The 26,139-nt window shown below is 42.5% G+C and overlaps 3 protein-coding genes across 8 annotated transcripts in view; 2 read left to right on the forward strand and 1 right to left on the reverse strand.

Moving 5' to 3' along the window:
- On the reverse strand, positions 1 to 14,165 carry LOC129367048 (uncharacterized). 2 transcript variants are annotated; one of them, XM_055041255.1, is made up of 7 exons: positions 13,677 to 14,165; positions 5,992 to 6,299; positions 5,616 to 5,680; positions 5,378 to 5,535; positions 4,463 to 4,963; positions 2,214 to 3,700; positions 1 to 1,321 (listed from the first exon to the last, which is right to left on the reverse strand). In XM_055041255.1, exons 1-7 carry the CDS (start codon positions 13,909 to 13,911, stop codon positions 692 to 694), a joined length of 3,384 nt encoding a protein of 1,127 aa, XP_054897230.1. In that variant the 5' UTR covers positions 13,912 to 14,165; the 3' UTR covers positions 1 to 691. The 2 variants fall into 2 exon arrangements, with proteins under 2 accessions (XP_054897230.1, XP_054897229.1); XM_055041254.1 differs by lacking the exon at positions 13,677 to 14,165 and adding an exon at positions 8,909 to 9,519.
- Positions 13,930 to 26,139, forward strand: part of noctb (nocturnin b) — a 14,580-nt gene continuing 2,370 nt past the window's right edge. The window contains exons 1-4 of one of the 5 annotated variants that reach the window (XM_055041292.1): positions 13,930 to 14,010; positions 18,932 to 19,204; positions 25,689 to 25,834; positions 25,964 to 26,138. In XM_055041292.1, coding sequence (XP_054897267.1) covers positions 25,697 to 25,834; positions 25,964 to 26,138 — 313 coding nt within the window. In that variant the 5' untranslated portion in view covers positions 13,930 to 14,010; positions 18,932 to 19,204; positions 25,689 to 25,696. The other 4 variants (XM_055041293.1, XM_055041291.1, XM_055041290.1 and 1 more) reach the window with 4 other exon arrangements.
- Positions 15,497 to 18,123, forward strand: ccdc175 (coiled-coil domain containing 175). The gene has a single exon (XM_055041269.1). It carries the CDS (start codon positions 15,687 to 15,689, stop codon positions 18,033 to 18,035), a length of 2,349 nt encoding a protein of 782 aa, XP_054897244.1. The 5' UTR covers positions 15,497 to 15,686; the 3' UTR covers positions 18,036 to 18,123.

Consider the following 26,139-nt stretch of genomic DNA (forward strand, 5'->3'; position numbering starts at 1 on the left):
TTTAACTTGTTAAATCTTTTTTATTGGAAAAAGAAGTATAGGACAGGTTTGCTACATGACTCGGACAATAACCTTTTTTTTCTGCATTTGATTATAAAAAGGTGAAAGAATACATTCAGGGACGCACAATACAGACCACCGACTGTATAAAATTCCTTCTATAAAGTTTATGATACAGATATTATGCTTAGTAATACAAGGTGGTACAAAACTATCACAGCAGAGGTTATGCTAACCTTTATTTGAACATGACGGCATGTTTTACAGTTGATTTTTTTTTTTACTTAATAGTGTCGTTGCGACGCGATCATAACTGATCGCGTAAATCTTCAACATTTACTTCATATTTTTATCAACAAAACAAAAAGAAATCAAAGGCAAACAGCAGAAAACGAGTCCATAAACAGTTCAGTCATTCTACTAACCAGCTGTAGTTATAAAAAGAAGTTGGGAAGAAAAGCTGAATTTGGTTAGAAAACATTTCATGTGATGGTGTGGCTAACGAAACGAGATAAGGCACAAAGGACTACAGGGTAATAAACTAAATTAAATCTAAATCAGTAGTTAAAATCTAATCTAAAACAGAAAACGATATATTTCTGTTTTTGTTTTGCAGTCTGCAGCCCAAAAAAATTAAAATAAAATATAATATAAAAAGAAAAACTACACCATGAATGTGTTGGTAAACATCTCACTCCTGCCCACCCTCAGCGGTGGAAATGCGGTTGTGGTGCAGAAACAGGATGGCGTCCAGACTTTCGGGCGGAATGGTGGACCTCTTCCTGTTTGTGGTCCTCCCCGGTCCTTCCTGTGCGAAGTCCTGGGCGGCGTTTCCCGCCACCGCCGGAGCGGCCATGTAAACCCGCGCCACCGAGGCCAGCAGCGGAAACTGAGTCGCCTTGGTCCTCCACCACTGCAGCGGCTCCACCCCCAGCGAAGCCCCTCGGTCGGCTCTGAAGACAGACATCTCCATGTCGACGGACTCCTCCACGGAGCTCTGCCTGCTCCGGGGTGTGGAGCAGAACAGGTCGCCCAGCAGGAACTCCATGCCACTGAGCCCCGCGTGGCAAGAGGGGTCCGACGGGTCGCCGCAGTCGTCGTTTTCCCCAGCGTCGCTGAACTCGTCTTCCACGATGAGCTCTCTGAAGTTGATCGGGGGACACTCTTTGAGGCGTTTGCTCCGCCGCAGGATCTCACTGTCTGACTCCGGGGACACGGGAGGGGAGCTCCTCTTCATTTGATTGGTTTTAATCCCTTTCCTGTCCTCCTTCGCAATCCTGACAGCCTCCTGCTTCAGCCAGTTGAATGTGGCCGTTTGGTCCTGCAACATGAGGTTAAAACAGTTTATTATACTCTGCACATTATTGAAACTCATCCAGGCAAAATAAATGAATAAATAAAAATCAGGCAAATTGGAGAAGATCTGATGTCTGAGCCCAGTCACCATGTTGATCCGGACTAAAGATTGAGAGCATGAGCAAATTTTTTGTGTTTAAAACTTCAGGACAAGCCGATGAGCTGACTGAGTTATTTTTCGGCCTCCAGGAAGCCTGGGTCCAACATAAGGGAAATTTATCATAGAAAAACTGCCCAATCTGAGATTTTTTTTCACAACTTATCTTTTTCAAAAATGACCTTTTTTTTTGTTGTAATTATGCTAACACTTAATTGATTCCTCAAATGACACATTTACAAAACAGATAGTTTGATTTCAACTATGACTAAAATTGACTAATCAAAAGAAATTCTGCTCTTTCTAAATTAACAAAAAGACAAAAAACATGAGTAATCAACAATATTCACATTTTTGGGGGGTTTTCACAAGCTTAATTGTTAAAATAATGATAGAAAAACCCTTGAATTATATTGCTTTTTGTGTAATAAGTTAAAAAATTATATTACTTTTTGAGTACATTCAAAATGTACACATTTACAGCAATAAATTTAATTTTTAATCAAATATGGAGGACTAAAAATAAAAAAATATATTTTTTTCTTTTATACAGTAATGTCATGTGGTGACCTAACCAACAAAGGGAAAGACTGCCATCTGCTGGCAGAAAAGTATACAGTAAGGCACAACAGATCATTGATAGATAAAAGTGGATTTCTCCATCAAAAACGTATAAATGGAAAGTCAAGTGGAAGGAGAAAGTGTATAAGGAAAGGTATTTCAAAGAAACAACAACAAAAAGAAACAAATCAAAGCTCACCTTCTCCTCCATGAACCCCAGCCCGTGAAACTGGGGGTCGAGGGAGCATGCCACGCACAGTATCCTGTTCACTGATGGACTGTCGTAGCAGCTCGCCAGGTTCCGTCTCATCATCCTCTTCACTTCCTTCAGGATGGACGAGGAGTCGCCCGGCCGAGGCACGAGGTGGCGTGACAGCAAGCCAGTGAGAATGGGTTTGATGAGGGACAGACGAGGGAAGGCCTCTTTGGCCAAAGTCCTACAGGCCACATCCAGAGGCTTGAGGACCAAGCAGAGATCCTCCACCACCTTCCACTCGGAGCGCAATGAGGGGAGGCTTGTCGACGACGTGCTGGAGGCGGAGTTCGCCTGGTAGCTGCCTAGCGGCTCGGTGGCCGCCTCCTCTCTGGCCATGCATTCTTCATTAATGTCCTTTATTATATCACAGATTAGGCTCTTGTGTTTGATAAGAGAGTTCAGTAAAGGATAGAGCAAATTCCAGGAGGGCTGGCTGTGAGCCCACAGCTTGATCCGGTCCTGCTCTGCCTTGGTCAGGCTGTGCAGCAGCTTCCGTGCGTGATGGTGGTACAAGCCTCTCTTCTGAGCTGGAGGCAGCAGCAGGGTGGAGAGAATGCCTTGGAACTGGCAGAGGGTCTTGAAGATCACCGGGTGCAGCATCACCTCCTCAACGCAGCCCTGTACGGCGCTGAAGAAACACGGGACGGAGGGAAGGCCCTCGCTGAAGTGCTCGGCGGACACCTGTGGTTCCTCAGGTGACGCCGAGTCATCCCTCTCTAAAAAGGTTGTCGAATTTGGGTGGGGGAGGCTCCCTGTAGCCTCCACTCCCTTCTCCGTCTTTATGGGCCACAGCCTCATTCTGTGCTTCCCCTCCATTCCCAGCAAGACCAGGTTTGGCTGGATGACCCCCCACTCCTGCGCCATCGCCTTCACCTGCGTCTCCACTGCCTGGAGGTTTAAGTCTTTCGCTCCATTCTCCTCCAGTCTTTGGGTGGCCAGAGCCAGGTTGTGAGGGCTGAAGTCACAATCATCAATGTAATGAGCCCAGAGGGTGAGGTAATGTTGGCAGTTGTTCTGCCAGCTGTGGAGCCAAACGTCCACGCTCAAAGTGACGAAGTGAGAAGCTGCCCTCTGGAGGTTCGGGGGTCGCCCGCGCCTCCGGGGCTCGAACTCGATGGGAGCGGTGTAGTCGCTCATCTCCTCGATGTCGGTGCTGGCGGTTTTCCTCCTCAGCAGCTGGACTAGGTTGATCTTGGCCTTGATGTAGTGGTCTCTAAGGATGATCTGCAGCTGCTGGGAGGAGAGCGGATCCTTGTAGGAGGGCAGCAGTGTGTGCAGCAGCTGTTTGAAGCCTTCTCCTTCCACCAGAGTTGGTGACTGGAGATCCTTGATGAGGAAGCTGGTGATGGCATTAGTCACTTGAGAAGATGTCGCGACATGAGAGCTGGTGTGAACGCCGCTGGGAGCCATCACAGGAACAATACGCTGACCTGTCAAAGGAAACAAAAAGGCGTTGAAATGGTTAAACCTCGGCTAAAAGCATTAATTAGATCTAAAGGATGAAATGTGGTCTGCATAGGGCATTCCTGGAAAATCCATAGTGAACAAACCACCTGATAAATTTCAAAGAACATAACCTATAAATACTCACTACTTGGTTAATAAAAACTTGATACAATGCAGTGTTATGAATGCCATCGTGTTGCTTCCTATTTAATGGATCCATATGCTTTTGATTTAGTCTTGTAGATGATTTTTAGCTTAGCTTTTTAAAAATACTAATTCCCTAGAGCAGGGCTGTCAAATTTATTTTCAATTTGGGCCATATCAAGATCAGGAAAGTCCTCAAAAGGCCAGTTGTGGCAAAATGTATTGACCCAATTACAAACTGTTAAAATATTAATAAATTGCTTTCTCTGCATCCCATGAGTACATCTTGAAATGAAGTAACATTGAACATCTTTTCACATTGATTTAATCTGACAGGATACAGATGAAAATAGCTTTGATTTGATTTAAGCACATTACTGTTACCTTGGAGGTTCTTTATGGCAGGTGTGAGTGCTCAGTCCTTTGCTATTCATCATATATTCTCTCAAGTAGAGAGAATATATCACGAAATGACAGTTTATTTGTTTTTCTCTCATTTTTCTAGGCTATGTTTTGGTCTTGAATTAAATGCTTGTGATATGTGACAGAAATTTTTATCGTAAACACGGTTGTGTTGGGACCAATCCTATCCTTCTTGTCACCTGCTGCCAAGACGCGATCCTTGGTGATGTCTCGAGGTTTCAGGTGATGCTTGATGGTCAAATGGTTCTGGAGATCTGCGGCTCCTCCTCCACAGCTCACACGCTCCATGCACAACTTGCACACCGCCATGCTTCGATCCAGAGGCCGACCGGTGGGATCCGGCTCCAAACCAAAAAACTGCCAGGCGCTGTGTTGATGGCCGTTTGGATGGCTCAGCAGCTTCTCGCTGCCAGGCAGGAAATCGTACTTGTCGGTCACACTGGAGCTGCTGTAAACAAACTGGTTCTGGATGGCTGGGGGAAAGGCAGAGCCCGGATCACTGCCTGCTTCTGGGTTTGACACAGTCGTCACCTCACTGATGACCGGCATGGGGCTCTGTGATTGGCTGCTGTCGGACCAAAGTGAGGTGCTACTCGGCTCTGGGAGGGTAACCAGCTGGACGTCCTGCAGGAGACGCAGTGCAGTTTCCTTGTCTCCAATTTCACATTTTGCATTGCCACCTGTAAAAACCAAGAACACTAAGTTTAGTCCAGTCAGCCTAAAGTTGGTAAACTGGAGAACCTCCCCGCCCCCACCAAAAAAAAACAAACCACAAAGACAGTGCAAGAGGCTTCTCAATAAATTAGAACATAGCCAAAATTAATTTGTCTTTTTGAGCAGTTCCATTTAAAACATTGAACCTCATGTGAACACATTACACACATTTCAAGCACTTATTTCTGGTAAATTTGACAATAGCCTCCAAAAAATATTTTGGCCCCATAAAAGAATTTCAGCCTCCAAAATATTTATTTTTCTCTAGTTTTTCACTCACAAGCCGGCTGAGATCTACCTCATGACACGAAGACATAGAAATTGTAAATGAAACCCTATTGACTCATTTTCTATACAAATATACATCAGTTATAACTCACTCATGCCTAGACCCAAAAGGGAGGCGTAATCCTTCCCGATCCAGACTCTGAGCTCTGCTCCCTCTGAGATGGGCTGGGAAACTTTGTAGTAGATGTGACGGTAAAACTGGAAAACCACCAAGTTGTGTTCGTCCTCGTTGCTCGTATACGATACATATCTGAGAAAACAGAGCAAACATCTACAGTGAGTGGTGTTTGCTGGAAGGGGAAGATCGGCACTTTGATATCAATAACTCACCTCATCCAATTAGATTTGTTCTCATCAGATGCATCAACATAAGTGAAGGCAAAATCATCTCTGATCTAGAAAAAAAAAATATATTTTTTAGTAATTATAATTCTTTTTCTCAAGCACAAATTTGTTTAATTTTTAAATAAGATTTGAAATTACAAATTGTAAATCTTTAATTTAGGGTTAAAATAAATAAACAAAAAATTAAATAAAAATCCTGCTTAAATATCTGAAAGCTTATGCAACCCCTTTTCCTGCTGATTTTCTGAAATATTGTAAATATTTACTGTCATGATTAAAATTTACTTGCCAGCTACTAAAGAAGTTGTTTTCTAAACTTTACAAAATGATCCTGTTAAATAAAATCTGTGTGTCAACTTACAGCCCAGGCGAATTTGAGGTTGCTCGGCATTTGCCCCTTGCACACCTCGCCCAGAAAGGGCCCAAACAGGACCCCCTGCTGCAGCTGGCACTTGGCGTACACCTTCAGCTCCATCTGTTCCTCGCCCGACGACACCCCGTCCGAACGCAGGGAGAGGCAGGCGGGCAGGGACAGCACGGCCCGGGAGGGGCCACCATGGAGCCACGGCTCGCCCGGCGGGACCACCGCATCGGGAACGTAATTGGAGGTGGTAGGTGTATGGAGGAGGGGCACATCCTCGTTGAGTTCTTCGTGATTGAGATCTAGAGCTGGAGAAAATACAACAGCAACATCATGTATTTGAAAAGAACTTCAGATGAAAGCTGCAAAGCATTCATGTAAAAAAATATATACATAATAATTAGGATATTTCATAAATGAACCATCTACTGATTTCTTTGGAGCAACTGTATCGGCAAAACACAGCTTTCCGATTAAAAGGTAGATCTTCGAGATAAGCAGAATGATCTGGGAATTTCACTGCTGCCCAAGTCTTCAAAAACTTCACACACCAAACTATTCTTATTTCTAAAATAGTGCTGACAACATAGAAATGTAGCATTTTTAGAAAGCTTATAGGTTCACCAGTTCTAGGAACTACAGGAAAACTTAAGGGTATTCCAGCATCTTTGCACAAATAGCCAGTACATTTAACTGGTTTGTGATTCATGAATATCACAGTTAAAGAGTTGGCTTCCTGGAAAGCAGCAAGAAAATGATGGTCAGTTTCGAAGGCATCATCCAGAAAGGTTTTTTTTTTAATTCAACACCAAAAGAAATCTGCTTGTAGTCACCATCCAGGTCAATATGCCACGAAATGCAAATCCCACAATGGTCCTGCTCGGAAGTAAAAAAAATAAATAAATAATCCATACTGCTGTCTGCTGCCAGATCCACCGCGTGACTCAGACCAGCCAGTAAAATCATTCCCAGTGTTTCGATTTTGTCCATGTCTGATGTTTTCAATTTTTTCATCTCATTGCTGACCTTGCTTCAGATTAATCTTCTCTTCAATCACCCATCAGTAGTGACACAGATACCATCAACCTGTATGTCGAGCTGATATACAGTCTGCTTTTCTATATTCATTCTGTCACCAGGAGATAGTTCATATGCTACAAACTGAGATTTCCTTGGATGATGTCATTGGGTGCTACTGTGATAGCATGGAGTGAGGTATTGATGATTTCATATACTAAAAATGAAATTTAAGTGGTCACAAATTAATACAAGTGAAGTTTCCATAAGATTTTAAGTGTCAGAAGAACTGCAGCTGTTATGGTTAATTGAACCTAAGATTATGTAAGAATAGAGTCAGTATAATCAGATGTTTCTAAATTTAATTTACAACACTGAATTTTTACCTTGTGCAATAATTTGTATTATTATTTTTCTTCTTTTTAATTTTCAATTCATCAGCAGCATTTTCTCTTGTGAAACCTCATCTTCAAACGTGGCAACCTGTTGATGACCAAAACCACAGCAAACAGAACAAGACCCAGTCTAGCAGCGTTAAGTGGATCAAATTTCACCCTCGCATGTCATCAAAACAATCCAATTTGTAAGGAAGAACTCAGAACAAGCAGTTGTAACAAAGATGGATTGTAGACCTGAATCAAAGGAATTAAATGGGATGCTCCTACTTACTGAAACCAATTTTAGAAAGATCTACAGATTGAGGAGATGATTTCATCAAGCAATTTTAAAGGATTGTTGAAGGACAAGGAGGAAAAAAACTCTGGCTGTGGATGTTGTTTTACTATAGTCACGTGTATCTAAAGGCGACTGGATGATATCAAAACGCATCACAGTAGAAGTGTTGTGTTTTGAATATTGACTGATAGGATTATCAGTCAGCATTCATAGTTGATTGATTGATTGATTTTTTTATTTAAATTCCTGTAGTACTACAAAACTGGAGACACGACCTTCCATGTTTTCCCCAGTTTCGTTTTGAGCAGCCAATTTCTCCTCTCACTCTTGTAATTAAATGTTTATATAATTTTTTTTATTATCTTGGTTAAATAAAAGTTAAATGAAACAAACAAACAAATAAAATAAATAAAATCAGCGTTTTCTCCTCTACTTTTCGGAACTGGACAGTCATGCTTGTTGTAGTGTCATTCAGAACTCCCACTTCCGGGACACAACGAACGCAGCATCGGGAACGCGTTCATTTCGGCTATGACGTCACTTCCAGACCTGACCTCCAGTCCCTCAGTAACATTGTTCTGCGCAACATAAATAAAGTCTGATTCGCTTCGAGAAGATGGCGATAATTTTATGAATCCGCTCCGGGGCCGGCGGTGTGTAAAATGTCGCTGGTGCGGCAGGACGCCGCGCCCCCTGGCTGAAAACGACAACAGCACAGGCTTGGCCAAATGTTGGTGTTTTCTTTAGTTTGCCGCACGTGCTCGGCCGTTTAGGGAATGCCATAGCAACTAGGTAAATGTACGCTGTGCGCAGGCGTAGCACGGTGTTTCACAAGGTGCTACATTGTACAATTTGCTGGCAAACAAAGACAATAAGTTACAAGTCAGAATGGAAAATGAAATGAGGAGAAAACACAAAACTCCCAACACCTCCTGGTAATCAGTTAGGGATCCTGTGTGAATTTAACACGCTGATTGTTCAGAGCCTCCGGGTTCATTAGCGTCAGCTGGTTTAGGAAATTCATTCCTCAGCTTTAAGGACGTGTTTAATCCGTGCTACTGGTTGCCACGCTTTCGGGCCATTCGGCGACACGTCGAAACACAGAGCAGGGTCGCGTCCAAATGTTTCACGTCCGACTTAATATGTCAACAGAAGAAAAATGAGAAAGTGCTGCTGGATGTTTCCAGTGGCTGAACGAGGTGCTGAATGTACCGCTATGTTTTACCTTGAGGCTCCAGGGAAGATCCAGCGGTCGCAGAACCGATGCTCTCATTGAACTCGCTCGGATGTCGACGCCTCAGATGACTCCTTAAATTCGTGGTGTTTCCCTTTGCGCACACAATCTTTCGGCATAAGCGGCAAACGACCTCGTCGGGATTCAACGGCCGGCCGTTTTCGCCCGCTTTGTAGCCAAAATAAAGCCACACGAATGACTTTGCTCTCGGCTTGATTACGAGATCCATGTTTCTGCGGCCCCCTTGTGTTTTTTTTTTTTTTTCCCTGCAGAGCGGCTGGCGGACTGGCTGCAGAGCTGCAGACAGAGCTCAGTGTGGTAGAAGTGTCTCCCCCCACCACCACCAGCAGAACTGCGCCGATGTTTTTAATGCGCCACTGATCCAGAGGATCGGGTTTCTGCGAGAAACCCTGCGCATCGGCGAGCTGTTCGGGATTCAGTCTGAACAATCCTCCAGGGCGGAGTGACGAAAAACACATACAAAAAACAAAACAAATCCAGTTAATAGTTCAAGGTCTATCTGCGGTATTTCTATGTTTTACGTCTTTATGAGTCGACCAACGGCAACACGCAGGGACAGTAGAGGTTGCCAGATATGCAGCTCCAGAAATGCAGAAAAAAATAAAATAGAACGGAACTAAAAAAAAAAAAAAACTCAAAAGCTATAACTGAATTTATTTAAAACGCAGCATTTTATTCCTAAAAACAAGTCCGACAGGTTTTGGATTTTCCTCTTATCTCATGTGGTCAGTGATCTCTCCTCCCCTCCCCCACTGCTTCCCATTCTATTGCCCCTCACATTCCTAACAACATGTCCTCATTAGGAAATAGAAACAACCCCCACACTGTTCTACATGCTAAGGTAAAGCCAGAACCAGCTCAAAGGGCAGCTGTGATACTGAAGCACCTCTGAAGACGCTTCATTATCACATACCTGATACTGAAGCAGTAACAGGGCAATCTTTGGTTAAATTCATAACTATGTCAAGGAACCTGCACCACATTTATTCTCATCGAAAACTGGATATCAGTATTGGATTGGTGCATCTATCAATATTAGGGGGGGGGGGTCTAATATTAAGCTATTTCAGTTATTAATAATAAAACAATAAAATACAAAATCTACCAAGAAGGTGATGTGATACCTTTTTGATGTAAAGGAGGTCGAATGGAAAATTAGAACTTGTATATGAATTTGCTGTACTAACAATTACAATAAAACATTTAGTAGATCTTAAAAAGTCTAAAATCATTTTGCCCCCTTTACTCTTATTTGCTCTACTGGCATGTTTTTGATAGTGAATTGACAGGAAAGTGGGAGACATGCAGCAAAGGTCACCAGGTCGGGAATTGAACCAGCAACGGCCACATAGAGCGCAAAGGCTTAATATGTGGGTTGCATTTATGCCCACATTACAAATTTACAACCATCTTTTCTTATTGTCATGCATTAAATCAGGCTGAACTTGCTTTCCTTGTTTAGGACCTGTCTGGATTATCACAGGAATATCTATGTGCCAAATACCAGAAAGAGAGAAATTGCTGAAAACATTTTCATCGGTCATCAAATTCAAAAGTTTTCAGAAGTTGCTATGCCATTTAAAGTACAGGAAAACCCAGATTATGTTATGGCTTTGCACATTTCTAATAGGTTCATTCACAACATTTGAGTTAAATAGATGCACACCTGTTGACTTACTTTAAGGGAACACCTCAAACGGACTGTTTATTTGAGCGGCAAAGGATAAAACAAAAGAAAATGCCTAATACATCAGAAAGAGAAGTGTGGACCTCCTCCAGTCTGATTCACCATTGGGTACGATTTCCTGAGGCCTGAAGTTGCATCTTCTTTACACAATAATAAACATGTATTAAATCAACTGGGATGTCCAGACATGCTGTTCAGGAAGGAGATGCTTCTGTATCCCGGAGATTTACATGTTTTTATGAGAAATGTGTTTTTCGACCCCATAAGAAAAGGAAAAATACTTTGTGACGTTGCTTGCTGAAGCTGGTGAGTGGTTCTTTATCAATTTCTCTTTAACTTTTCAACAATGTCATATGAAAATCCTAAACCTCAATGACATTTCTAAATGAAACCCAAAAGTAGCATTACTTCAACATATTTTTTCTTAGGTAAATAAAAGTAAAAAGTAGCCTAAAAAACTTTTTAAAAGCATTTTGCTAAAAGTCTACTTAAGTACTGAGTAACTGTTCATCAAATCTGATTTAATATTTCAAAATGATGTCATCAGACAAAGTTATGTGTAAATTCAGAAACTTTAAAGCCTGAAAAAAAAGAAAAAAATAAATAACATATTACAAATGCACATAAAAGGTAAGATATACTTTGTTTCTTCCAGGAAAATTGTTGACAAAAAAAAAACATACAAATAAGAAATCTCACGTCGTAAGCTGTAGATATACACTGCTCAAAAAAAATAAAGGGAACACTCAAATAACACATCCTAGATCTGAATGAATAAAATATTCTCATTGAATACTTTGTCCTGTACAAAGTTGAATGTGCTGACAATAAAATCATCAATGAAAATCAAATTCATTAACCAATGGAGGCCTGGATTTGGAGCCACACACAAAATCACAGTGAAATAACACTACACGCTGATCCAACTTTTCTGTAATGTCCTTAAAACAAGTCAAAATGAGGCTCAGTAATGTGTTTGACCTCCACGTGCCTGTATGACCTCCCTGCAACGCCTGGGCATGCTGCTGATGAGGTGGCGGATGGTCTCCTGGGGGATCTCCTCCCAGACCTAGACTAAAGCATCCGCCAACTCCTGGACAGTCTGTGGTGCAATGTGACGTTGGTGGATGGAAAGAGACATGATGTCCCACATGTGCCCAATCGGATTCAGGTCTGGGGAACGGGCTGGCCAGTCCATAGCTTCAATGCCTTCGTCTTGCAGGAACTGCTGACACACTCCAGCCACATGAGGTCTAGCATTGTCCTGCATTAGGAGGAACCCAGGGCCAACCGCACCAGCATATGGTCTCACAAGGGGTCTGAGGATCTCATCTCGGTACTTAATGGCAGTCAGGCTACCTCTGGTGAGCACATGCAGGGCTGTGCGGCCCTCCAAAGAAATGCCACCCCACACCATTACTGACCCACTGCCAAACCGGTCATGCTGAAGGATGTTGCAAGCAGCAGACCGCTCTCCACGGCGTCTCCAGACTCTGTCACATGTGCTCAGTGTGAACCTGCTTTCATCTGTGAAGAGCACAAGGCGCCAGTGGCCAATTTGCCAATCCTGGTGTTCTCTGGCAAATGCCAAGCGTCCTGCACGGTGTTGGGCTGTGAGCACAACCCCCGTCTGTGGCCGTCGGGCTCTCATATCATCCTCATGGAGTCGGTTCCTAACCGTTTGTGCAGACACATGCACATTTGTGGCCTGCTGGAGGTCATTTTGCAGGGCTCTGGCAGTGTTCCTCCTGTTCCTTCTTGCACAAAGGCGGAGGTAGCGGTCCTGCTGCTGGGTTGTTGCCCTCCTACGGCCTCCTCCACGTCTCCTGGTGTACTGGCCTGTCTCCTGGTAGCGCCTCCAGCCTCTGGACACTACGCTGACAGACACAGCAAACCTTCTTGCCACAGCTCGCATTGATGTGCCATCCTGGATGAGCTGCACTGCCTGAGCCACTTGTGTGGGTTGCAGAGTCCGTCTCATGCTACCACGAGTGTGAACGCACCACCAACATTCAAAACTGACCAAAACACCAGCCAGACAGCATAGGTACTGAGAAGTGGTCTGTGGTGCCCACCTGCAGAACCACTCCTTTATTGAGTGTGTCTTGCTAATTGCCAATAATTTCCACCTGTTGTCGATTCCATTTGCACAACAGCAGTTGATATTGATTGTCAATCAGTGTTGCTTCCTAAGTGGACAGTTTGATTTCACAGAAGTTTGATTTACTTGGAGTTATATTGTGTTGTTTGAGTGTTCCCCTTGTTTTTTTGAGCAGTGTATTTAGGCATGTTCATTTTTAGTTGGAAAAAAAGAAAAAAAAAAGTTTATTTTATTTAGTGTGAATATATGTAACATCCAGAAATTTCACTCCGAATAAGACTAGTAATACTTCATAACACAATTACTCCAGTAAAAGTAAAAACATGGTGCAGTTAAACTTCTAATGTAAACGCAACCACTTCTGTGTCCAGACCTCAGTAATTGGACAGCCAAAAGGTTTCAGAGTTCAAGATAAGTCAGCCACATAAGAAGCTTAAATACATTTTTAAAAAAAAGTTAACTAGTGTGTGTAAGTTCATATTATAAACAGCTGTTTTGTGAAGATCTCAGATGTTTATTAAAGTTGTGTTTAGTTTTTTAGGACCCAATCAAAGCTGGCCTGATGCCCCAAATGTCTTCATACCAGTCTTGTGTTTTTGGAAGTAGAATAACTGTCATAAAGCAAAAAAGATGCTTTTTTTTTTTTTAATAATCTACACATTCAGGTTTGAGTTGTTGAGGTGATGTAGCTTTTCAGTAGGACTATATACTCTTTTTTTCAAACTAAAACTGCTTGGTTCCAGGTTGTCTCGGTCGCAGATGCAGTGGAACAGTCCTTTAATCTAGAGCTGAAAGCCAACTTCATGTTGTTGATACTTTATTACAGCTACTCTGCTCTGCACAACGGCCTGGCAAAAAGGGAGTCTTAACAACAAAAACCCGCATGCACAGTCCTCGACCCACGCGTTTTAAGAAGGAGGGGGAAACCGTAACAATAGGCCGAAGAGTACCTGGAAACTCAAACGAAGCAGTCGCGAAGGAAGTGAGCTCACAGAAATCTGCGCGATGGCGCCGCGATAGATGGCTCCTCAGGTTGGTGGTGTTTCCTCCCTTGGCGAGCACTATTTTCCGGCACAGACGGCAGATGACCTCCCCGGTGTTCAGAGGCTGTCCCTTGTCATCCGCCTTCAGGCCAAAGTACGTCCAGACCACAGATTTGCTCCTGGGTTTGGAGATGAGGTCCATGTTCCTGTGGTGTTTGTGTGCGGACCAGCCATGGAGCGGCCGCCAGAGCTGCAGCGCGTAGAACGAGCACCGTTGCGGGAGCGCCGCTGCTTTGATTAGGTGAGTGTAAAATTCAAACCATACCAGCACACGACCGTCACACAGTGCATAATGTGCCCGGCATCCGTTGTTGTAGTTTAAGGACGCTCAAACGTCAACACAAGGGTGCGCGGGTGCCGATCTATCCGCTGTACTTCTGCGCTTTTACGCATTTAATTGTCGACATACGTCAACACCATGCGATGGCTCAAGTTGCCAGGTCCACATGTCAACACAACTGCCCTGAAGTGCATGTGTGGATGTAAACAAACTCAAACTGGTCGATGTATGTGTTTGCAGTTTGAAGAATCGAAACCCCAACTGTTTTAGTCGTTACTTTTCCTTTATGGGACAGTTAAAGTTTTAAAATGTTGAGGAATGGAAAATCTCTTCTTTTTTTTTTAAATTGCTAAACTGCTAAAATTGAAAATTAACTCATAAAAGCAAGAATGTGTTTGATTTTTGTTTCGAAATATGACATTGAAATATATCAATTATATTTTCATTCTGGGAATGGGGTGTGTGGCAAAACACAGATGAATAGAAAAAGTAAATAAAACCGCCAACATGTTTTGGTTTTTTTTACACTGATGATTCAAAGTGGTTTGATTTATTTAAAGCAATCTTGTGTTTTATTCAAGATATCTTTTGCGAATGTGAGATGTCTGGATTGTTTGCGCTCTAAAGGTTTTTTTTTTTGGTAACTATCACATGGACGCTATTTTGGCTAAGTTTCTTTTATATCCTTGAATCAATAATTCAGCAACTGTGCTTTGGAGCTTTAGGTGACGTTCTGATTCTTTTATGACCTCCCAAATGAGTTTTGGATGTACTAGTAGTAGTTGCTCATCATCTCTTCTCCCATCATCTGTTGGGGCAGCATCATCAAAGCCAGGGACCTATAAACTTTCAACAGCCTGATGAAACAGCCTGGCACTGTTCTATGCATGACTGTGGAAACTCTGGATAACGATGATGCAAAGAAAGATTCTTCAGAAAATCAAGAAAATCACGAGCTATTAGGGACACTCCTTCAGTCAGAGGCTTATTCAGATTTGCCGTAACGCAGACTGCTACAAGAGATCTTTCCTGCCAACAGCCATCATCGTCTACTATAACTCTTTTGAAGAATCCGAACAAATGAGTTACAACATTTAGTTTTCCTTTGGAATCTACAAAGCATTGTTGAATTTGAAAAAGGAAGCAGGCTTACCTCAGATTTATTATACAGTCCAGAAAATTTGACTTAACTGCAGTTCCGTGTATAAAACTTAATGAATTTCTGGAACAATGTAAAATGTGAGTTTAACGGTTTTCTTTCCCTATGAAAACCACATTTTGTTGCTGTTCGTGTACAAAAAGCGGAGACTCAACATGACCGACGTGGGTATAAAACTCAAACCTGGCAACCCAGGGTTTCAGTGCTGACACTTGCTGTTTGATTTTAAGCTGACACAGACATTTTGTAGGTCAACCTCAGCGTCAGGTAAGCCGCTAAGCTGAGCGTTTTGCTTTCTGTCCTGTCGTCGCAGGAGCTTCTCTTACATTTCAAACATATTACGTCTCGGTCTTGAACCGCTATCCTTACGTCAGTGCGGCGCATTTTGTGGAAGCTTCGTTGTCCTCTGGGCGCAGTCGCTTTTATTTATTTATTTCGCTTTTATTACTGGTCTTTTCTGGTCTCGGCGGCTTTCCGTATGGAGCTCCGTTGCCGTGGTTACGGCGTTCGAAAGCGCCGTAACCACGGCAGTTCGCAAACGGCTAATTTCAGCGCGACGAAGTTGGTGCAAAACGCAAAGGAGTGGGGAGGAAAAATGGCCTCCTGCCTGGTTCCCGAGTTCCCCGCCGTCGTGGCGGCTCTGGAGCGTCTGAAGGACCTGGAGAGGGAACTCGGAGAGCAGGAACTCCCGTTCTCAGACGAGGGATGCGTCCACCTCACGGCCATCGCAGAAGCTGTAGCCGAGTTAGAGGCCGCGAGGCGAGCTGTCCGCGAGGAACTGGAAGTGGAGACGATAGAAAACTCCAAGCTGAAATTCAATATAATACAGATGACTGAACGCTTGAAGGACGACATCCTGAGAGACAAGGCAGCGGCCCGGGCTGCTAACATCGCGGAAATCGAGCAGCTCCGCAAAGGACTCAGTCTGTCCTCTCAGATCCGAGAGGAGAACGGGGAGAAGTGGCAGGAGCTGTTTGCAAAACGCAAAGCGCTTCAGGCAGAGAGCGATCGGGTGAGGGCTGAACACGAGGAGGTGATCGTCTCTCTGAACGTTCAGGTCAGCGTCAGGTACAGCAGGCAGCAGCATCTGGACGAGACGCTGGAGCGAACCGAGAAGTTGAGAAACGCCATCGCTGAGGTCGAGAGGCAGAAGTTGGCCTTCCAGCAAAGCGTGGCTGTGGAAATGGAGACTTTCTCCGAGAAAGAAGAGAAGTTGGACAAAATAATGTGCAAGAGGAGGGAACAGATTAAGCAGGAGAAGGAGATGGTTGACAAGATTGAACCGGAACTGGAGGAGCTTAAACAGAAGAAAAAGGCGACCAAAAGCAAAATAAAAAAGCTGGTCCAGGAGACGACCGAGCTGCAGGGCAATGTGGAAAGTTTGAAGACGTCCCTCTCTAGTTGTGAGCAGCAACTGCAGGAAGAAAGGCTGCAATACAAAGAGCTGAACCGACAGATAGAGAAGCAGAACAAGCGCAGCAAAATACTAGTGGAGGGCTTCAAGCCCGTAATCAAAAATCTGCAAGAGGAAATCAGCGGCGTGGATGATGAACTGGAGAAGGCTCTGGCTGAGCAGCTGCTCCTCAAAGATTCGCTGGCCTACTTTTCTAATGTGTGCAAAAATAAGCTTGGAGTGGAGCACGAGGTCCGGGCCGACTACCAGCAGATCTCCACGGAGCTGGAGCGCTCCCGGCTGCAGCTGGAGGAGCGCATCGGCTCCTTAGTCAAGTACAGCAATGATATAGTGGAGCTTGAGAGGATTATCCACGAGCTCGAGGAGGACCAGCTGATCAACAGGCGGATTGCTGAGTCCAAAAAGAAAGAGTTGATCGCCGATCTGAAGGAGGCGAATTCCAAAATCGAGCTGTTAGAAATGGAACTCAAGGGGCTCAGAAAGATCATGTCGGCCGAGAAGACCAAGCAGCAGAGTTACGAGAAGAAAATGACGTACGCAATACGGAGCGTCAGGGGGAGGTATGAGGCGCTGTTGCAGGAGCAGGCTGCGCTGCTTGAGCGGTGCCCTGACAGCGGAGATTTTGACTTGATGCTCTCTCAGATGGCTCAACTGGAGAAGGAGAACAGAGAGACGCAGAGCCTCCACCAGCAAGAGGTGGATCGGATCATCGCGGAGACGGAGGAGATCAATAGGAGGATCAGGGAGAAGCAGAGGGAGCTGGAGGAGCGAATGAAGATGCTGAAGGAGGTGGAGAATAAGTGGAGAGAAGAGAAATTGAGGAACGACAATCTGCGCAAGCAGAAAGAAGCGCTGCTTTTCAGGAAGTCTGAGCTGGAGCGAGCCATCCGGGACACAGCGGAGCACACCAGAGAGCTGCTGGCCCCCAGAGAGAAGATAAAGGCCGAGCTGGAGAAGCTGCGGGAGTATCACAGCAAGACGGTGGTCAAACAGAGCTCAGACCTGAGAGAAATGGAGGTGAACATGTATGGGCTGAATCTGATGCTGGGGCAGCTCAAAGCAGAGAACAGGAGGCTGCACCTCGCCACCATACAGATGACGGAGGACATCAACACCAGCAGGCAAGAGAAGGAGAGGTACCAGAAGGAGGACCAGGAGTTCAGCAGCAGAACAGAGGCGCTCCTCAAAGAGATACAGGAAGGATTTAGACAAGATAACTATTTGATTAAAGGCATCAAGGGGAATGACGACGAACTGCTGTCGTTTATGGGTTCAGGGTTGGAAGAGCTGAAGACCAGGAACCTGCAGCTGATGAGCATCATCACGCTGATGCACCAAGTGATGCTGGAGTTTAGCAAACGACTGGGAGATAAAGCAATAGAGCGATGGCAGAACGAGCAGACTGTGCACTAAACATCTTCATGCATCACAAGACAAACCTGCCTGCACTATCGGTATAGGAGCCGATCAATAAACGAGAATAAAAACAATAATAAAAAGACATGTTCTCTATTTGTCGTTCTGCAATATTTGTGACGTTTAAAGAACATAGTCTATTTTTAGATAGGGGGAGTTAGTGAAACAGTTCTAACATTGTTCCAGCAATGTTAGTCATACACAGTATGTGTTATACTGTTGAATTTTTTTCTTTTTCAGTGCATTAATTTAGAATTGGAGCGCTCTCTGTTTTTTTTTTTGTTTTTTTTTGGCAACTCTGACAGATGAATAAAAACTCACAAAATAAATAAAATTTTAACTGCTGTTTCATTTTCTGGCTCTGGTCCTTCTGTAGCTTCAGGGATATTTTTAAGACACGTAGGTGTTTTCTTGTAGCTTAGCTTTGCAGCTCAAGACATGTGTCTTTACTTATCTTTCCTCTTTTTGCAAAGCAAGAAATGGGCACATGCTTTTCACCATTCATTGTAAATAGAAGATTCCAGGTGCTATGAATATCTTAGAATGAAGTGCGCATCAGGGGTGAGTTTTTACAGTAATTTTGTTATTATTGTGATCAAATTCTCACCAGGATAGTAAATTTTGATTTATCATTGTCACGATAAATTCTAATTAACAATGTTTAAACTCCCCAAAACTATTTCTCTTCTCTTGTGTCCTTTAGAAGCAAAACACAGACGCGTTTGTTTTATTTGTGCATGTGGGGCTTTGATTGCTGTGACAGTCACTGCCATACGGGTAGTTTTCTGTAATTTGCTCTCACTATTTCAAACACGCTTCCCTTTTCCTCACCACAACATGACGCTGCCACCACCATGTTTCTGTGTTAATGCCTCCTTCCCCTCTCTTGCCAGACGTCCCAGCTGATGTTCTCCGTGTGATTCCAGCCAGCAGATGGCAGAACGGATCCGGTTTCTCTCCGCTGTGACCTTGCCCTGCTTCTAGAGGGTCAGTTAATTCTTTACCCCAACTCCCCCCTCTGAGCTAAAGTGTGCAAACACTCGCTGAATGAGCCACTCGCTGTGGCGCTTTCTGGCAGAACTAGATTCTGGTTCAGAGATAAAAAGGCTTCGCTGCTCCAGGGTTGAACTTCAGAAGAAAGGGATCTCTTAACTCTTGGAAAGAAGGTGGGTGTTTGGAAAACAAGAAGTTGACTTTGCTGTGTATTTTCACTTCTGTTATCTTGTATATCAGCTTAGACTGAATTGTATATTTAGAGAAGCTTCTTGCATGTATTTCTTACATCAAGGTTCCTAAATATGTGTGTGGCATACGTGCTACAAGGTTTTCCTCCCAGAGGGGATACTGCTCCATAGACTCAGCTTGTTGCTGTTGTCATTCTGCAGCTTTGCCGATACATGTTGGTTATTAAAATCAGCGTTAAAAAACAAAACGGATTAATTTATTGTTTGAACACACAGCATATCTCAAACCTTTTGCTTCGCTGGGTTTCTCTCAGATTGTCTGTTCAGCGAGAACAGAACTGACCTAAATACAGTAATCAAATCTTACGTGAGATAAAGACGGTTCTGTTTCCTTGTGACCGAGTGCTGGAGCCAGATTTACTATAACAGCCACATGATCGTCGCTGTTTATGTTGCGTTGCCTCACTCAGGCTGCTAAGGTCAAAGAGCAACGGGGCAACGGAACACCACAGAGCGGAAAGATCCGATCTCTGCTCACACGTCCCGCACAGACGTAGGAAATTATCGGAGAGTTTGCGGTTGCAACAGTGAACAAGTTATGAACGTCGGTAAACATCATATGGATCAAGTCGAGGCTAATCGTATTTTTTATGGAAATGTTTCCCCTGCAGTTTGTTTCTGTTGATAAATATCATGTTTATTTGTCATCGATAAACAGCGTTGTTAGCATTTCTTTTATGGGTGTGGCAGACAAAAAAAAACAAAAAAACAGTTCTCTAGTTCATAGCTGTAACCTTAAGGATTCAACAATATCAAATAAAAAACAAAGCAAGGTACTTATGTCTTTAATGAAACAATAAAACACTTCAGTTATGTCATAGTTCAGTTACATAATTTGTATGTAAGGATAGTTTTAACAACAGAGTTCTTCCTTCCTACTACTTGCTAAGCAGGTTTTGATCATAATCTGTTTTTAAATCCCTCTGTCATGTGTGGTTTTAAGCCTTGCTTCACCGTTATAAACATATGATAGATAATATATGCATTTCTTTATGAGAGACAATAAAGAAATGCCCATACATGATAATAATGATAATGATAATATATAAACAGTATATTTCTGTTTATACTGCAAAGTATAAACAGAAAAGGTTATACTTTACAGAATTTGAACTATATGTAGAGGAGAAAATAAAATAAAACTTCCTGTTTTTAAAAATGAACACATCCAAACCAAATCCTTCACTACACTCTTGTTAAAAGGCCAAGTAACAAATGAGACTTTAATATGTAATTTTAAAAGGTTTTTTCCGTATTTTATGCAGCATACTTTGAACAATTGAACAACAAAAAAAAAACATTTGTCAGAGGAAATTACACATCATGCTTAAAATACTTGCTACATAAGTGTGCAAATCCTGATTCTAATATTTAGTTGAAGCACAAAATATTCCAAAAACCTTGTTGGAAAATGTGTTGATATTTGATAAAACCAACTTTACACCTTTGGACCCCAGTTTTGTAAAGCATAAGTTTTATGAACAGCCCTGCACGTCACTCAACCACAGTGAAGCATGGTGGTGGCAGTGTCACGCTCTGGGGTTTCTTCTTTCCGGTTGAAACAAAGGTTTTTAGCAAGACAGAAATGATTTCAGGTTGCAGTGAACTTTGTGTGTTACGTTCTCGCTGATTTGCCAGAGAACTGATCTTTTGAATCCCTTGAACAGTGTTGAGGACAAGCGACGTCTTTCCAGTCAGAAATGCGGAGAACCTTTTCAGGCTTGTAGCCAAAGGTCAAGATGCAGCCGCATAGACTGACCACCGAGACTGAGTCAAAAGCTGCTCCAACGGAGTGTTGGTTCAAGTGTGACTATGCACACAGTTGGAAAACATTTTTAAATAATTTGTCACGGCCTATTTCATTCACATGACCAAAAGCCTGCGATCTTAAGAAGACTTTTTTTTTTTAACACCTTTCTTTAGATTTGAGCAAATTGAAATTTTGAAATTGTATTTTAGTGTCTCCCGGTGTTTCTTGACAACAGATAATAGGTTTTGTGTGGATAAAGTGACTTTCACTCGTGTGCATCAGAGCTTCCTCTGCAAAAACATACAATCTGATGTAGTAGTGCTTGTTCTCCTACTTGTTCTTAAAGATGTGTACCTGATCGCGGCACCTTGTTTTCTGCCTGGAGGCATTGCAGCTCATCACGGAAGCGTCTGTGTCGGCTCCGAGACTGCTGGGAAAGAAGCCACGCTGGTTTTCATTGGACGTTCAGAGATTTGTGAAGGTCTCTGAAACACAGTGATCCAATCATTGTTCAGCAAGAACAGTTAGTTCTCCGCCGTCGTTTTACCCGACTGTCTGCTCGCACACGGCCACCCAATGAAAGTGTGAGGTGAAGGACGTAATCTTTTCATCTGAATTATGAGAATTAAACTGAAGCAGGACAAAGAAAGAACCTTGTGTTCTGGATAAAACCAGGCAGATAGAGCACATCACCCGAGTTCATAACCTACACTGGCTCCCTGTAACTCAAAGAATAGACTTTAAAAAAATATGGTTTATAAATCATCAGCAGTTTAGCACTAAAACACATTGAAGATCTGCTGTTCAAGCTTCCAGACCTCATGTCTCCGGGTTCTGGTCTGTTCTGCATCCCCAGAACCAGAAGAAGCAGCATTCATCTTCTATGCATCACAAATCTGGAACAAACTCCCAGAAACCTACAAAAAAACAGCTGAAATATTGATTGATTTACTCTTTTCACGCTTACTGTAAACAGAATTATTTGATGATTGGTTGAAACAAGACAGAAAACTCAAAACTCTGACAAATTTAACGGAGGGTGCCGTTAAATTTCAAATAGTGCGCAGATTCTCAATGGTATTTAGATCTTTGATTAGGTCAAATACCTCTGGGTGGATGTTTAAGTTCTTGCTGGAAGATGAACATCTGCCTCCTATTTTCTTTAATTATTAACCTGCATTTAGCTCAGTTGATCTCTGATAAGCTTCATTAACCCCTGCTGGGGAAAAAACACCCCACAGCATAATGTTGCCACCACCGTGGTTAATGCATTGGGACTTTGTATAACTTTCTTTCCACTATCATTTTCTTCATGCCATTGCTTCATCAGTCATATTTGTGGAATGCATCCCGACTGGTTGTCCTGTCAATAGTCTCTTTTTTTCTGAGCTTTTCTGAGCCGTTTTTGCTTTAGGGACAGCCAATAAAGCTCTTTGAGAGCCGCAACTTATCACTTATCAATATCACTTTCTAAAAAAATAAGCTTTAAACACATAGCTAGTTTAGGGATTTTTTTTTTGTTGTCATTTTTAAATGACAAAACATTTTTAGGATTTAGAATAAATTATAGGATTTTAAATAAAGATTAACATAAAACAGAATAGATATGTTAGTATTTTTTAAAAGCATATTCTGACTTATGACAAGGAAATATATATATATATAGCTGAGGCCTTCACAGAACAGCTGGATTTATAGTCAGATTAAATTACACGTTTGCCCACAGTTTGTACATCTTTGTCCCAATTTTATCTGTTTGTGGTTGTAAAGTGGTAAAATGTGGAAACGTCAAGAAGTGTCAATACTTTAACAGTACACATTTAATTTTGTTTTGGCCTTGTGATGCTCCTGTCGTCTGTCAGAGTGGCCCCAGCTCTCGACCCAAGAACAGGAAAAGCCAAGTCTAGGATTCTGTCATTTGTATCTCAAACTTTCCAAACTCCTAAAACAAAAACATTTGTAACGCCCATCAATAATAGCTGCATGATAGCAAGGCTAAAGTGAAAAACTACAGGTTTTACAGCTGAAAATGATTTGATTTTACTTCTAATTACACTGCTGCGCATGTTTTTGAGCTCCTTTTAAAAAGTCTCCAAATCTGAGCCAGCAGAAGCAAAGCACAACATTGTTGCAGGCAGTTTAGCTATTTAGCAAATAACCGTTCATTACTCAATGTACTGCTGGGACATTTAAAACGAATTTTTTTTAATTGTTTATATTATTAATATGACCATAAAGTTTGTTCCCTGCATTGTAAACATTCAGATTATATCTAGTTATATAAGTGTGGAAAAGTACAGTACTCAACTGGGGAAAAAAACCAGCTGTGTAACAATAGTGAACATACTTTTGGAGTTATGTGCGCGGCGTTTCAAAACACAGGCGGAGGCAGACGGTGAAAAACGCCTCGCACGTTTTGCGCACCGGTGCCAAGGCTGTTTTGTAATCATGCAGCATCAAGCCGATTTATTACATAAAAACGCACTGAACCAGCTCAGCAGCATGTGACCTCTGATGCCCCGCTGGTGCCGGTGACGCCGGCTTCCTGATCTGGAGGCTTTAAAAAGGCAGCAATGAGAAGAGAGGGCAAACGCATCCCAGTCTCTGCTGACAGCAGCCACATCTGTGAGGAGGACGGTTGCATTTAGAGGAGTCAGAGAACGTTGTAGTGAAGCGCTGCAGCTGAGGACAGTGATGGAGACTTTAGGTGAGTCGGAGCTCTCGACTGATTGCAATGATGAAAATATCTCGAGTGATGAACTAGTAGGAGATCTGATGCGATCGTTATCTCTAACAGACCATTCACCGGATCAAGGGTTTAAAGTAAAATAAACAGAATAAACTTTGGCTAATTCGCTTTTATTGGATTTTACATTTTAATATTTATGAACAATTATATTCTTCTACAAGTTTTACTTTGAGCTGGAAGAAAACTGATCCAGACAATTTCCATTCATGTCCAAACCAAATTAATTTCTTACAACAAATTTGATCAGATAGTTTATTTTAGGCTGTTTTCTAAACATCTAATTTAAAAACTTGATTTTATTGATTAAGTCCAACAAAGATTTCCGAATGTAGATGAAAGGTGGGTTTTTGTGTAAAGGTTGCCTCCCTTTAATTGTGATTTTAATGAAAGCATCCTACTAACATAACTGGTGAATCAAAAGCTGTCTGCGCTCACAAGCTGATGTTGTTAGAACAACTACAAAGATGATCTTTGACCAATTTTTTTTTAATCAAATCGAAATTTTCTCCTTTTGTTCATTTTCCAGTGATGTAGAAATTGATCAAAAGAAATGCTTTCAGTGTTCAGATGATGAAAGGCGTTTTGAGGTTTTGGACGTCTTGCAGCTGTTATCAGTGACCAAATCTGTGGAGGTCTGTCTTTGCTCGAGTTAAAAGGCAGAAAAGGACGACTTGCTGTTCAACTCAATACTGACGACTGATGGGAATCTCGTCAGTCCTGCAGGCCTGTCATCTTGAATGACTGAGGAAGGTGACAGGTGTCTGGATTTTAAAAGGGCAGCTTGTTCTAGTCATTTTTCACTCTTTAGTTTGTGTATCATCATTCATTAGAGGTACGTGATTAAAGTCTTTTTTAATCACGTACCTCTAGTTTTACATCATGCAGAGTAGAGACATTGGCAGCAAACATTTGTAGTTTTAAACATTTAGACATTGAAGTTTTAAAACTGGCCCACGAGGAGACGTCGTGTTCTGAAATCTGGATTGTGGACATGGAGTCAGGTCTGCAATGGGTGTGAATGGAGTTGACTTTCAGAAGATGTGTGCTGTTGATTCTTGCGCTGCTGTAAGTCTGAACATTTTGAGTTTTTTCCAAATTGATTGAGGAGACGTAACACACAAATGTTCAAAACCATGTCCCAAATCTTTAAGTGTAAACAGCACATACTGATATGATACACTTATGACAAATTAGTTTTATTTTTTTCTTAATGTCTTTTCTTTCACTTCTGTACTTTTTATGTGTTTGATCAGCGCCTCCTTTGACCACATAAGTTGTATTACACAAACATTGTTTTCTAGAAAGTACAAAAAGTATAAAATTGTACTAAGACACATTTTGTTTTGAACTTTTACATGAGATTTTGACACTGACAGGTTGTTGTATGACTGGTTTCTGCTAACTAAAGGCATCAGGCTGACACTTTAAGTTGTTCACGCTCAGTGAGATTCCCAAGTGTTGTTTGGTATTTCAGGAAGTTATGTATTTTGGTTTAATATAGAAACCAGACTCAAGCTTCTAGCATTAAGATTTTAATTTGAAAATAATCTCACTTTTAGTCTAGATGTTTTGGTAGATACATCTTATTGAAATAGAAAAAGTTGACAGCACTACTGAGACTGATTAAATAATGTGTTATTGCAGGTTAAGGATTGTTACTGGGGAATTTTCCGTAAGTATGGAGTCTATTAAGTATGTCCATCAACTCTTTATAAATAAAAAGACCAGGTGTTTAGTCATTTTATTTCATAAAGCTCACCAGACGTGAAGCTCTGAAGTCGACTTCGCCTTAGGAACTGGGAATAATCCAGAGGTTTTTCTAATTTCAGCGCGCCGGCTCCAGCCGTCTTGTGGAAGGGTAATTTTTCTCCTGTGGTAATCATGCGGGGCCTTTCTCTCTCCACAAGTGTGTCCGATGGGTGGAGGGGCCACCAGACTGTACAACACCCTGACTCAGACGTTCAGCGGCAGCAGCTCCCCTCTGTCCATCCCTCCATCCTACCTGAGCCCCCACCGGCCCGCTCTTCCCAACCTGGATTCAGATTTCTGCCTGGTAAACAAACCTTCTGCATTTCCCTCATACTTTATTTTATTTTGTGTGTTCATGAGATTGCTTTTTTATTGAGAGACATTTTTCCGCCCATAAAGCTGAACGCTATCTGTTGTGTGTTTCTGGGGGCAGCAGCAGAAGAACTCCTCCATATGCCCCCTTGACCCGGTGGAGCTGCTTCAGCAGTGTGAAGAGGCCCTCAGGGACCGACCTCCTCACCTGCATAGAAACTTTGTCCACATCAATGATGGAGACGACGTTGCCAGCATGCCCATCAGGGTGATGCAGTGGAACATCCTAGCCCAAGG

Source organism: Poeciliopsis prolifica, unplaced genomic scaffold (assembly GCF_027474105.1).
Source record: "Poeciliopsis prolifica strain line A6 unplaced genomic scaffold, Auburn_PproV2 SCAFFOLD016, whole genome shotgun sequence".
Taxonomy (NCBI): Eukaryota; Metazoa; Chordata; class Actinopteri; order Cyprinodontiformes; family Poeciliidae; genus Poeciliopsis; species Poeciliopsis prolifica.

Excerpts from the sequence above, each read along its gene's own strand:
- ccdc175 (XM_055041269.1), top strand. The coding sequence starts at position 15,687 with ATGGAGCTCCGTTGCCGTGGTTACGGCGTTCGAAAGCGCCGTAACCAC.
- LOC129367048 (XM_055041254.1), bottom strand. The coding sequence starts at position 9,146 with ATGGATCTCGTAATCAAGCCGAGAGCAAAGTCATTCGTGTGGCTTTAT. Across the intron at positions 4,964-5,377 it reads CCTTTTGGGTCTAGGCATGA|GTGGCAATGCAAAATGTGAA; the intron begins GTGAGTTATAAC and ends TGGTTTTTACAG. Across the intron at positions 1,322-2,213 it reads TGGGGTTCATGGAGGAGAAG|GACCAAACGGCCACATTCAA; the intron begins GTGAGCTTTGAT and ends CTCATGTTGCAG.